General features: G+C 48.2%; 1 protein-coding gene across 6 annotated transcripts in view; it reads left to right on the forward strand.

Annotated features, from left to right (window-relative positions):
- Positions 1-12278, forward strand: part of TASP1 (taspase 1) — a 121672-nt gene that overhangs the window by 50736 nt on the left and 58658 nt on the right. For all 6 annotated transcript variants that reach the window (XM_029071868.1, XM_029071870.1, XM_029071873.1 and 3 more), the window contains one exon: positions 10273-10392. In XM_029071868.1, coding sequence (XP_028927701.1) covers positions 10273-10392 — 120 coding nt within the window. The remainder of the gene's footprint in view (positions 1-10272; positions 10393-12278) is intronic.

Below are 12278 nucleotides of genomic sequence, written 5' to 3' on the forward strand. Positions count from 1 at the left end.
CACAGCTGACAAGTGGCAGAGCCGGAATTCGAACCCATAATAATAACGATGATGGTATCTGTTAAGGGCTTACTATGTGCGAAGCACTGTTCTAAGCGCTGGGGAGGATACCAGGTGATCAGGTTGTCCCACGTGGGGCTCACAGTCTTCATCATAGTCTTCATTTTCCGGATGAGGTAACTGAGGCACAGAGAAGTGAGGGGACTTGCCCGAAGTCACACAGCTGACGAGCGGCGGATCCGGGATTTGAACCCTCGACCTCCGACTCCCAAGCCCGGGCTCTCTCCACTGAGCCACGCCGCTTCTACTGATGATAACTGTGGTATTTGTTCGGCGATTACTGTGTGCCAACCACTGTGCTGAGCACTGAGGTAGATACAGGATGATCAGGTTCCTCATGGGGCTCACAGAGTAAGAAGGAGGGAGAACAGGTCCCGAACCCTCATATTGCCGGTGCGATAACTGAGGCCCAGAGAAGTTAAGCGACCGGTCCAAGATCACACAGCGGGTAAGCGACGGAGTCGGGATTAGAACCCAGGTCCTTTGACGGCTAGGCCCGCGCTCTTTCCGCTGGGCCGCTCCGCTTCCCGGCACGGCCTAGACGCTACTTCGCGGCGGAGGACTCTCGACTCCATCTCTCCTATACCAGCGTCTTGATCTGCAGCCTCACATTTCTTCTTCTTTCCGTGACATCTGCAAACTGACCGTGTCGAAAACCGAGCACCTCATCTCCTTTCTCAAACTCATTCTGCTTCTTTACCCGTCTGTGGCCCCAGTTCCACCGTCCCCCGGCCCCACGGTCCCACGATCTTGAAGTAATCTTCACCTTCTCACTAGCTTCGAAACTGCCACATGAAGTCTGCCACTCAATCCCGCTGATCCTCTTACCAGATTATTTCTTGGGGTCACCCCAAAAGCCGCCTGTAATTCAGGGTCTCCTCATTTTTAAGTTAAGATGATCGGATCGGCCACTTGCCCCGTTTCTCTGCCTCTAATCTCTCCCCGCTTCTTCACCCTATGATTGCCCCCCCCCCCGCAGCCTGAGTAAAAAGTCATTTTGCTTACACCTTTGCCCTCAGAAACTTCCAGTAGCTACCTGTTTCCTTTGCAAAGCCCCTGACCTTGGCTTCGAGGCGTTCCATGAACTCTCTCCTTATCCACCCCCTTCACCCGCTACTCTCCAAGTCGTGCCGTATGCTACTGCCAAACTCACCTCACGGTCACCTTTGCCTCCTCACGCCCTCTCGCCTGAAACCCCCTCCCCTTTCAGCTCCGCTCGGGCCCTTCCGAAACCCCCACCTTCTCCGGGCGAAATTCTCTCTCATTGATTTTCTTCACCGAGGTGATGCCTCCCCGGATGTCTCAACGCTTACGCGCTCTCACAGTCCGCAACGCTTATGGACGTATTAAATTATACAGTGCTCTGCATACAGTAGGCACTCATCGAATACAACTGAATGAAATTATAGGGTGTAGGAAGGTGCCTCTGTTTGGAGAAAAAAAGGTGCATCCCATTAGGCCAAGAAAACAGAATTGCAAGTAGAGTTACCTTCTTCTTATTACTATTGATAATAGTTGGTATTATTTAATTTATTCATTCAAGAGTACTCATTGAGCGCTTACTGTGTGCAGAGCCCAGTACTATTAAGCATCTCCCTATGTGCCAATCACTGTACTAAATGTTGTGGCAGATAGAAGATAATCAGGTTACCCTATTATATTTTCATTACCCTATTTATTTTGTCAGTGAAATGTACATCGCCTCGATTCCATTTAGTCGCCATTGTTTTTACGAGATGTTCTTCCCCTCGACTCTATTCACTGCCATCGTTCTCGTCCGTCCGTCTCCCCCCGATCAGACCGTGGGCCCGTCAGACGGCAGGGACCGTCTCTATCTGTTGCCGACTTGTTCATTCCAAGCGCTTAGTACAGCGCTCTGCACATAGTAAGCGCTCAGTAAATACTATTGAATGAATGAATGAATGAATGAAAGGTTGGACGCGGACCCTGTCCCACAAGGACTTGACAGGCTAAATGGAAGAGAGAACAGGTATTGAATTCCATTTTGCAGATGAGGAAACTGAGTCACAGACAAGCCAAGTGACTTGCCCGAGATCACGTAGCGCAAGCAAGAGAAGCAACGTGGTTTAGTGGAAAGAGCCCGGGCTTGGGAGTCACAGGTCGTGGGTTCTAATCCCGGCTCTGCCACTTGTCAGCGGTGTGACTTTGGGCAAGTCACCTAATTTCTCTGGGCCTCAGTGACCTCATCTGGAAAATGGGGATTAAGACCGTGAGCCCCATCTGGGACAACGTAATAACCTTGTATTTCCCCCAGCACTTAGAAGAGGGCTTGGTAGATAGAAGCGCTTGACAAATACCATCATTATTTTTATTATTATTTTTTTAAGAGGCAGAGGTTCTCTGACTCTCAGGCCGGTGCTCTTTCCAGTAAGGCCTTGCTGCTTCCCACTTCTAATTGTCACCACCTCCGGACAGATGAGAGTGTACGTGTCTCCATCAGGGAAAATGGCATAGATGGAATTTTGACTTTTCAAAACTCAATTCTTCCCTGTCACTTTTTTTGAACTTCCTGGGCTTGTATCCGGATACACACACTGCCATTCTGTTCAGGTTCTGTACCTCCACCCTGATAAATTGCATTTACTCCTCTAACGTGGAGAGTCAAATTCACAGATGATAACACTTGAAGCAGCAGCGCAGAATTCAGCACGATATTTGGAAAGATTTCTGACTAGATATAGTATATGCCCTTTTATTTACAAATATCAAAATTAATACTTAAGAAGCAAACAATCCATCATTACATGTAGGTTTTGAAACTCGCCAACGTTTAGTACCTGAATTAAATTATGAAGAGTTCTTAAAGCTAAAATGCCGATATTTCTTTGCACTTCATAAAAACGTTGCTGAAGCATCCTATTTACTTCTCAGTGTGACTTAGTGATGAGCTATTTCTTGAATATATATATATATGGAGGTGTTCATACAGGTGTTTCGGACCCTTAGGTGCACTTAGCTTTATTTGGAACGGGATTTTCCGCTTTGGTTGAACTCACCTGCCTTTTTGGGTCCCGGCTCAGAGTTACAGTAAATCCATCGTATTGTCATCCACTCAGTGACATCAGTTTTTGTTTTCCTCAGTGATAATTTGGCACAGTCCTAAGCATTCTCATCTTTTGTGCTACCCTAGTTAAAATGCTAGAAGACTGATGCACGAGTGATTTCTGATTTATAACAGTCTTCAGTAAGACGCGACGGTATGGAAAATAGCGGTCAAGACCCTTTCCCTTTTCTTCAAAAAGACTATTCAAAATTTATTTTTTTTAATGTGGAGAGGAACTGTGGTTGCCTTTCTGTTGTCCATTTTTCACAGAATGCTTCATTAAAGCCTTTTTAGGCTGCGCTTTTTCCATGGTGGACTGCTTTGTAGATAGAGTGTAAAACAGAAACAGAAAATTGGAAGCAGTTTAGTCTAATGGAGTTAGCACGGGGCGGAGAGTCAGGAGATCTGAGTCCTAGACCCAATTCTGCTATGTCCTGCTCTGTGACTTTGGGCAGGTCACTTAATCTTTTTGCGCCTCAGTTGTCTCATCTGTAAATGGGGAAAAATATCATTTCCCTTCTATTTGATAAGGGTGTTCCCAGAATAAATGGAGGTAATTGATCTTGTGAATATTTGATACTTAGGAGAGTACAATCAAATAAAAATATATGGTCCCTGTCCTGGTATAGCTTACAGTGACACTTTGGAAAAATAAAGTAACTGCACAAATTTAAGTGGAAAGTAATGGTAATACTTGTATCAGATGAATCAGGGATAAAGGGAATTTCACAATTTAGAATTCATTCAGTGTAATGCATATAGAATATTTCAGTTAGAGGTGAGTTGAGGTTTGCAAATGGAAAAATTTCCAAAAGAAACATTTCTTTGTCTACTTAGGATAGCAACAATATTTGCCGAAGAAAAAGAGAGCACTTCCTGGGAGTGAGAGAGTTCTAGTAATAGTTTTTAGTTCGGCTGGTTATATTTTTAATTTTTCTCTTTCGCAAGTCAGGTGAAATGTGTTTCTGTCTCGATAAATCTTTAGGGGCCACTTTTACTCATCTCAGAAAAGAAAGAAAGAATCTCTAAGTGTCCTGTCCTTTTGTAAGCTCATAGACGTTTGAAGTTTAAGTGATTGAAATGATTAAGTGATTCTGTAGACACTTAAGTCTGCGGTTTGAAAGAGTTCGGTAGTGACTTTTATTTCTTCATGTATTTGCACAGTGTTCTCAGCCGTCTCTTTACTTCCATATTGCCATTTTAAATGTAGACTCTTTCTTCTATACATTTTAGGAAGAAATGAAAGTTATCAACTGGTGTCTTTCTGCCTAAAAATGAATATAGTCCTGTGGCTTTAGAGTTCTTAAGTGCTCGAACTGTAGGAAATACCTATAGGGTATATCTTGCCCATCTATTGATGAAATAACGTGGCTAAATATACTAATATTATCCGAGGTGGAAGTAAACCAGACCGGCCCGCAGTCGAATGTGGTAAATGAAAAAGTTCCGAAAATGCCATTTCAGTGTGAAAACGATTCTGCCGTGGCGGTGGAGGCCCTTTCGGCCGCCCGCACAGATCCGGCGCCGAAGGGGCTGCCGGGCCCGGGCCCGCCCCCGGCTCGTCATCCGAGGCCATCCCGGGCCCTTCCCCCAGCAGCGGCCGATCCCGCGACCGCTTCCTCCCCTTTTCCGCTCCAACTCCCTTTGCTGCCCATTTGCAGCCTTTATCGACCCCGTCCTCAGGTCCACCGACCTCACGTGCCTATCCATCGTTTACTGCGTGTTAATGGCTGTCGCTCCCTCTAGACCGGCAGCTCCATGTGGGCGGGGAATTTGGCTAGCAACTTAGCTACGTTGTTCTCTCCCGAGCGTGTAGCGCAGTGCCCCGCACACAGCAAGCACTCAGTAAATTCCACCGGATGGTCAATTTTTCACCTGGCAATACCTCTGCGTGGAAGTCTGGGCCTCTAGCCGGTCCCCGGGGAGCCCGTTTTCGATGGTTCCTGCTCCCGGAGGGCCACCCCCAGCCATTCCACTGCCACTCTGACTCGTGGCCCTGCATCTCCGCTGGCCAGGGCCGACTGTGCCTAGTCCAGACCTCTCAAAAATCTTCATTTCCGCTTCAGGAAGCAATTGGGTCCGTGGGTCCCAATGTGGTTCCTCAAGGAGCCCTACTGTCTTTCTCCTGTCCGTTCCCCTTGGCGGCAGGAAGACCTCATGACCATCTCCCTCTTCCCAGAGACTTCTCCCCATCATTGGTATTTACTGAGTGGTTACTGTGTGCAGAGCCCCGTACTAAGCCCTGGGAAGCGTACACCAGATTGTGAGCGGTGGTGTTCTGGTTAGAAAATATTTCTGTGCTCATTCCTGAATAAAGTTAACTTCCTCATTCGGTTATTCCTTACTTGCAAATATATTCCTAGAAAGAATGTTCCTTTTTCCCTTTATCTGACCTCGCAGTGAAATTCTGGGATGTTCCTAAGATCAGAAACAGGGTGCAGACTTTGCCGCCATCGCTTGTTGCCCCCGAGTTTTTAACCTGTTTCCAGTTCACCTCAGGGCTAGAAAATGGACCTCGATCGCCAGGGTTATGCCATGGCTAAACTATTTTTGGGGCGATTGGGGGAACTGGGATTGTCCCTTGAAACCTACTTAATGACTGAAGTTTTCTATTTTATTTAATAAGCATTTATGGAGTGTTGCCTCTGTTCTTTATATCATGTCTTTGTCTGAACGTTGTTATAATTCAGCTTCAAATATAATTGACTTTTATGACGCTCTTACCATGCAGCAGAGCAGCTTTTTTATTGGCTGAATTTAGTATATTAAGGGGCACCCCCAGCCCCTCAGTATTTATCTTTAAGAATGCCACATGGAATGCCTTTAGTTTTTGCTCGACAGAGACCGTTTTAAAAGAGTTTAATAGTAAGACAGAGGTATAGACTCTCTCCAAACGTACATTCATTCATTCAATAGTATTTATTGAGCGCTTACTATGTGCAGAGCACTGTACTAAGCGCTTGGGATGAACAAGTCGGCAACAGATAGAGACAGTCCCTGCCGTTTGACGGGCTTACAGTCTAATCGGGGGAGACGGACAGACAAGAACAATGGCACTAAACAGCGTCAAGGGGAAGAACATCTCGTAAAAACAATGGCGACTAAATAGAATCAAGGCGATGTACAATTCATTAACAAAATAAATAGGGTAACGAAAATATATACAGTTGAGCGGACGGGTACAGTGCTGTGGGGATGGGAAGGGAGAGGTGGAGGAGCAGAGGGAAAAGGGGAAAATGAGGCTTTAGCTGCGGAGAGGTAAAGGGGGGATGGCAGAGGGAGTAGAGGGGGAAGAGGAGCTCAGTCTGGGAAGGCCTCTTGGAGGAGGTGATTTTTAAGTAAGGTTTTGAAGAGGGAAAGAGAATCAGTTTGGCGGAGGTGAGGAGGGAGGGCGTTCCGGGACCGCGGGAGGACGTGACCCAGGGGTCGACGGCGGGATAGGCGAGACCGAGGGACGGCGAGGAGGTGGGCGGCAGAGGAGCGGAGCGTGCGGGGTGGGCGGTAGAAAGAGAGAAGGGAGGAGAGGTAGGAAGGGGCAAGGTGATGGAGAGCCTTGAAGCCTAGAGTGAGGAGTTTTTGTTTGGAGCGGAGGTCGATAGGCAACCACTGGAGTTGTTTAAGAAGGGGAGTGACATGCCCAGATCGTTTCTGCGGGAAGATGAGCCGGGCAGCGGAGTGAAGAATAGACCGGAGCGGGGCGAGAGAGGAGGAAGGGAGGTCAGAGAGAAGGCTGACACGGTAGTCTAGCCGGGATATAACGAGAGCCCGTAATAGTAAGGTAGCCGTCTGGGTGGAGAGGAAAGGGCGGATCTTGGCGATATCGTAGAGGTGAAACCGGCAGGTCTTGGTAACGGATAGGATGTGTGGGGTGAACGAGAGGGACGAGTCAAGGATGACACCGAGATTGCGGGCCTGCGGGACGGGAAGGACGGTCGTGCCATCCACGGTGATGGAGAAGTCTGGGAGCGGACCGGGCTTGGGAGGGAAGATGAGGAGCTCAGTCTTGCTCATGTTGAGTTTTAGGTGGCGGGCAGACATCCAGGTGGAGACGTCCCGGAGGCAGGAGGAGATGCGAGCCTGAAGGGAGGGGGAGAGGACAGGGGCGGAGATGTAGATCCGCGTGTCATTTGCGTAGAGATGGTAGTCAAAGCCGTGAGAGCGGATGAGTTCACCGAGGGAGTGAGTGTAAATGGAGAACAGAAGAGGGCCAAGAACTGACCCTTGAGGAACTCCAACAGTTAAAGGATGGGAGGGGGAGGAGGCTCCAGCGTAGGAGACCGAGAATGATCGGCCAGAGAGGTAAGAGGAGAACCAGGAGAGGACAGAGTCCGTGAAGCCAAGGTGAGATAAGGTATGGAGGAGGAGGGGATGGTCGACAGTGTCAAAGGCAGCAGAGAGGTCAAGGAGGATCAGAATGGAGTAGGAGCCGTTGGATTTGGCAAGAAGGAGGTCACGGGTGACCTTAGAGAGAGCAGTCTCGGTAGAGTGGAGGGGACGGAAGCCAGATTGGAGGGGGTCTAGGAGAGAATGGGAGTTAAGGAATTCTAGGCATCGATTGTAGACGACTCGTTCTAAGATTTTGGAAAGGAAGGGTAGTAGGGAGATAGGACGATAACTGGAGGGGGAAGTGGGGTCAAGAGCGGGTTTTTTTAGGATGGGGGAGACGTGGGCGTGTTTGAAGGCAGAGGGGAAGGAGCCCTTGGAGATTGAGTGGTTAAAAATAGAAGTTAAGGAAGGGAGGAGGGCAGGGGCGATGGTTTTAAGAAGGTGAGAGGGAATGGGGTCCGAGGCGCAGGTGGAGGGGGTGGCACTTGCGAGGAGGGAGAAGATCTCCTCTGAGGATACTGCAGGGAAGGATGGGAAAGTAGGGGAGGGGGTCGTTGGGGGGGAGGGGAGAGGCGGAGGGGTGACTTTGGGGAGCTCAGACCTGATCGTGTTGATTTTCGTGAGGAAATAGGTGGCCAGATCATTAGGGGTGAGAGATGGGGGAGGGGGAGGAACAGGGGGCCTAAGGAGAGAGTTAAAGGTCCGGAACAATCGGCGGGGGTGACGGGCATGGGTGTCGATGAGGGAGGAGAAGAAGCTTTGCCTGGCGGAGGAGAGGGCAGAGTTAAGGCAGGAAAGGATAAATTTGAAGTGTGTGAGGTCGGCTCGGTGCTTGGACTTTCGCCAGCGGCGCTCAGCAGCTCGAGCATAGGAGCGTAGGAGGCGGACGGAGGAGGTGATCCAGGGCTGTGGGTTAGTGGCGCGAGAGCGGCGGAGGGAAAGGGGGGCGAGAGAGTCGAGATGAGTAGTGAGGGTGGAGTTGAGAGCGGAGACCTGATCGTCGAGAGTGGGAAGAGAGGACAGGGCGGCAAGGTGAGGCGAGATGCTATTGGAAAGACGGATGGGATCGAGAGAGCGGAGGTCTCTGTGGGGCAGTAGCGAAGATTTGCAGGGGGAGGGAGTGTGAGAGATGAGGCAGGTGAGAAGGTTATGGTCCGAGAGAGGGATTTCAGAGTTGGTGAGTGAGGAGATAGTGCAGCGGTAGGAGATGACGAGATCGAGGGTGTGACCGAGTCGGTGAGTGGGCGCGATATGGTGGAGGAGGAGGTCGGCAGAGTCGAGGAGGGATAGCAGGCGGGCGGCAGAGGAGTCGTCGGGTACATCCGTATGGATGTTGAAGTCTCCGAGGATCAGAGTGGGCAGAGAGAAGGAGAGAAGGAAGGTGAGAAAGGGGTCAAGGTGGTTGAAGAAGTCGGAGGTGGGACCGGGAGGGCGGTAGATGACGGCGACAAGTAACTGGAGTGGGTGGTAGAGGCGAATGATATGGGCTTCGAAGGAGGGGAAGGAGAGGGAGGGGGGAGGAGGGATAGTGCGGAAGCGGCATCGGGGCGAGAGGAGGAAGCCGACGCCTCCTCCCTTACCGGTGAGTCTGGGGGAGTGGGAGAAGGAGAGGCCTCCGCCTTGTCCACTTCCCAGCCCCCTTTCCCTATATCAAGTCAAGTGGTGTCGCATCCGAGGTCCTGCCAGAATAACGACCTGCAGCTTGCTTGAAGAACCACTCTGTGATATCCTAGTTTCTATAATATCGAATGTGCCCGTGGAAACAGCGCTTATTTTTTCATCAGTAAGTAGGTTTGATTTTGGTTGATTCCAGTGTTACTCTGAGAGTTGAAGTTGAAACTTTTACCCCGATTACTTTCAAAATCATGCACTATTTAGTTCCTCTTTCCCTATACTAGGGCTTCTTTTTTGTTTGGGGAAGATGTGGCAATTGGGCGGGGTCTAATAAATAAACAGATTTACCATATATCACCTGAAGAATGAGACGATCAGATCAAAATATGGAATTCACAAGAGAAGACTTTCCATGTTTTTACTCAGGAAATCTTAAGGCTGAGTTGAGAATAGGGATCGACATATTTATCATTGTGATTAGTTTTAGGTTACTGTCTTAATTTATGATGTTAGTAAAAGCACAGTTCGTGGGCCAGTTTGGCACTGTAAATGTTAATTGATGGTAACGAGATTGTAAGCTCCTTGTATGTTTTCGGGTGGAAAGCAGTGTGGCTTAATGGAAAGAACAAAGACCTGGGAGTCAGAGGAGCTGGGTTCTAACCCTGGTTCTGCCTCTGGCCTGATGGATTGATTCATTTACTATGAAACCTATTAAGGAACTTATTTCTGACCACATATTTTTGTCCGGCTAGAACGTGACATGGTGTTGGAAGAAATGGCTGTGGTCACGTGTGTGGCATCGGGCACAGGGTGAATTCTAAAATGCCAGTTTTCCTGAATGCAGAATACATTAAGAATACACCCCCCCTCCCCGCCCCATGTTTTAGGAGGACCGACTGTACGGGTAGAGTTTGCTGAGCTGAATTTGACTATTGTATTATCATCTTTTAGTGATAAAGAAATTTCACATCGCATCAGTCGTCTAATAGGTGTTCGAGTGCCTACGGGGTGGCACGATGATAAGTCCGTATCCCTTTAAAGGTTTACGTTCGTTTTAGGAGTTTGGAAGAGGACACATTTGAGGCTCGGCTTAATTTTGTTGTCATTTGGCATTGCCCCCAAATCGTAGTTAATTATTCCGGTAAACTAATCCCTCATGATTTTGATACTGTAGTCACGGCATTATTTTGTGCTTTGTTTATCGTCAGGAGAACGACTCGGGAACTTTGGATACAGTCGGAGCAGTGGTGGTTGACCAAGAAGGAAATGTTGCTGCTGCTGTCTCCAGTGGAGGTTTAGCCTTGAAGCATCCTGGGAGAGTTGGTCAGGTGACTACACCTTGGCGAACGGCCTTGAGAAGGGGAGGAGAAAGTTTGCTAGTTGTCATAAATTTTTCTACTTTAATGGTGCGAGGGAAAAAGAAGAAACAAACCATCAGCCTCTGTTATATATTCGGCCACTTGGACTTCACTGTGGGCTAAACAGTGCGTATTGATACCAGTAAGGGCTTTGTATCTACCTCGGCGCTTAGAACGGTGCTCTGCGCCTAGTCAGCGCTTAACAGATGCCAACATTATTATTTATGCTTACAGATGAAAAACTGAAAAATGATTACTGTGATGTGCTGGTTCCTAGATATGGCACTTTGGAGTGATTTGGCCGGGGTAATTAGTGGGCGGGGGGGTGTGACAAAATTTGGAAGGTAAACAGAATATACATTTTTATGTCACTGGGAGTTTTATCATCGCCTCTATCAGCCAAACGTATTTTGTAATCGAGGACAGATGCTTTTTTGAAATGGGTAAATACATGATTTCTGATTCTTAGCCTATTTCACGGTGATTAGTGAGAAGCAGTATGGCCTAGAGGACAGAGCACGGGCCTGGAGGCAGAAGAACCTAGGTTCAAATCCCAACTCTGCCATTTGTCTCCTGTGTTATGTGGAGCAACTCACTTAAATTCTCTGAGTCTAGTTGCCTCGTCTGTTAAATGGGGATTAACACTGTGAGCCCCATGTGGGACACGGACTGTGCCGGCCTGATTAGCTTGCATCTACCCCAGTGTTGATGATGATGGTATTTGTTAAGCGCTTACTATATGCCAAGCACTGTTCTAAGTGCTGGAGCTCACGGTCTTAATCCCCATTTTAAAGATGAGGTCACTGAGGCTCAGAGAAGTGAAGTGACTTGCCCAAAGTCACACAGCTGATAAGTGGCGGAGCCGGGGTTAGAACCCACGGCCTCTGACTCCCAAGCCTGGGCTCTTTCCACTGAGCCATGCTGGATCATAGTAGGTGCTTAGAAAATGCCGTCAAAAAAACCGAAGGGATGACTTGTGGTTGTAAAAATGTAGGAAGGCATCACAGGTCACTGTGATATGGATATTTTTCCCTTTTCTCGAAGTGCTGGGGGCTTGCAAATTTGTTTCAAGAAACAGAGTGTAGAATACCCAAAGTATATGTTGGAGAGGCAGCTTATATTTAGTCATATTCTCCGCATACCCTTCTCACTGTATCTTGGAAGAAAAGCAAGCACTATCATTATTATCATTATTGTATGTGGTACATGACACGGGGATACATTAGCAGCAAAATACCGTGTCCCGTATATGTGGACATCTTGCCATTTTGCCGGCATGGCGTTAAAAATAGAGAAGCCGCGTGGCTCAGCGGAAAGAGCCCGGGCTTGGGAGTCAGAGGTCATGGGTTCGAATGCCGCTCCGCCACTTGTCAGCTGTGTGACTGTGGGCGAGTCACTTCACTTCTCTGCGCCTCAGTGACCTCATCTGTAAAATGGGGATTAAGACTGTGAGCCTCATGAGGGGCAACCTGATTACCCCGTATCCCCCCCCCACCCCCCCAGCGCTTAGAACAGTGTTCTGCAAATAGTAAGCGCTTAACAAATACCAACGTTATTATTATTATCATTATAGTTACGTTGCCCTTATAAATGGTTTTACATTGGCAGAATTGTCAAATTTTTGCCTCTACAGTTTGAGATGGTGAAAGTTAGGAGGGTCAGAAGAGAGCTACGAGAAAGATTGAAATGTTTTCCCACAGACTTACGTGCAATCAGTTAGGTTCCACTACGGATCCCACCTAGAAATAAGAGTAAGTTCTAAAAATAAGTACAAAATTCCATTGCCGTAGATTGTAAATTCCGTTCGACTGTAAGCTTCTCGAGGGCGGGGATCATGTCGGCTAACCTTATTGCAC

The sequence above is a fragment of the Ornithorhynchus anatinus genome, chromosome 9, assembly GCF_004115215.2.
Source record: "Ornithorhynchus anatinus isolate Pmale09 chromosome 9, mOrnAna1.pri.v4, whole genome shotgun sequence".
Lineage (NCBI taxonomy): Eukaryota > Metazoa > Chordata > Mammalia > Monotremata > Ornithorhynchidae > Ornithorhynchus > Ornithorhynchus anatinus.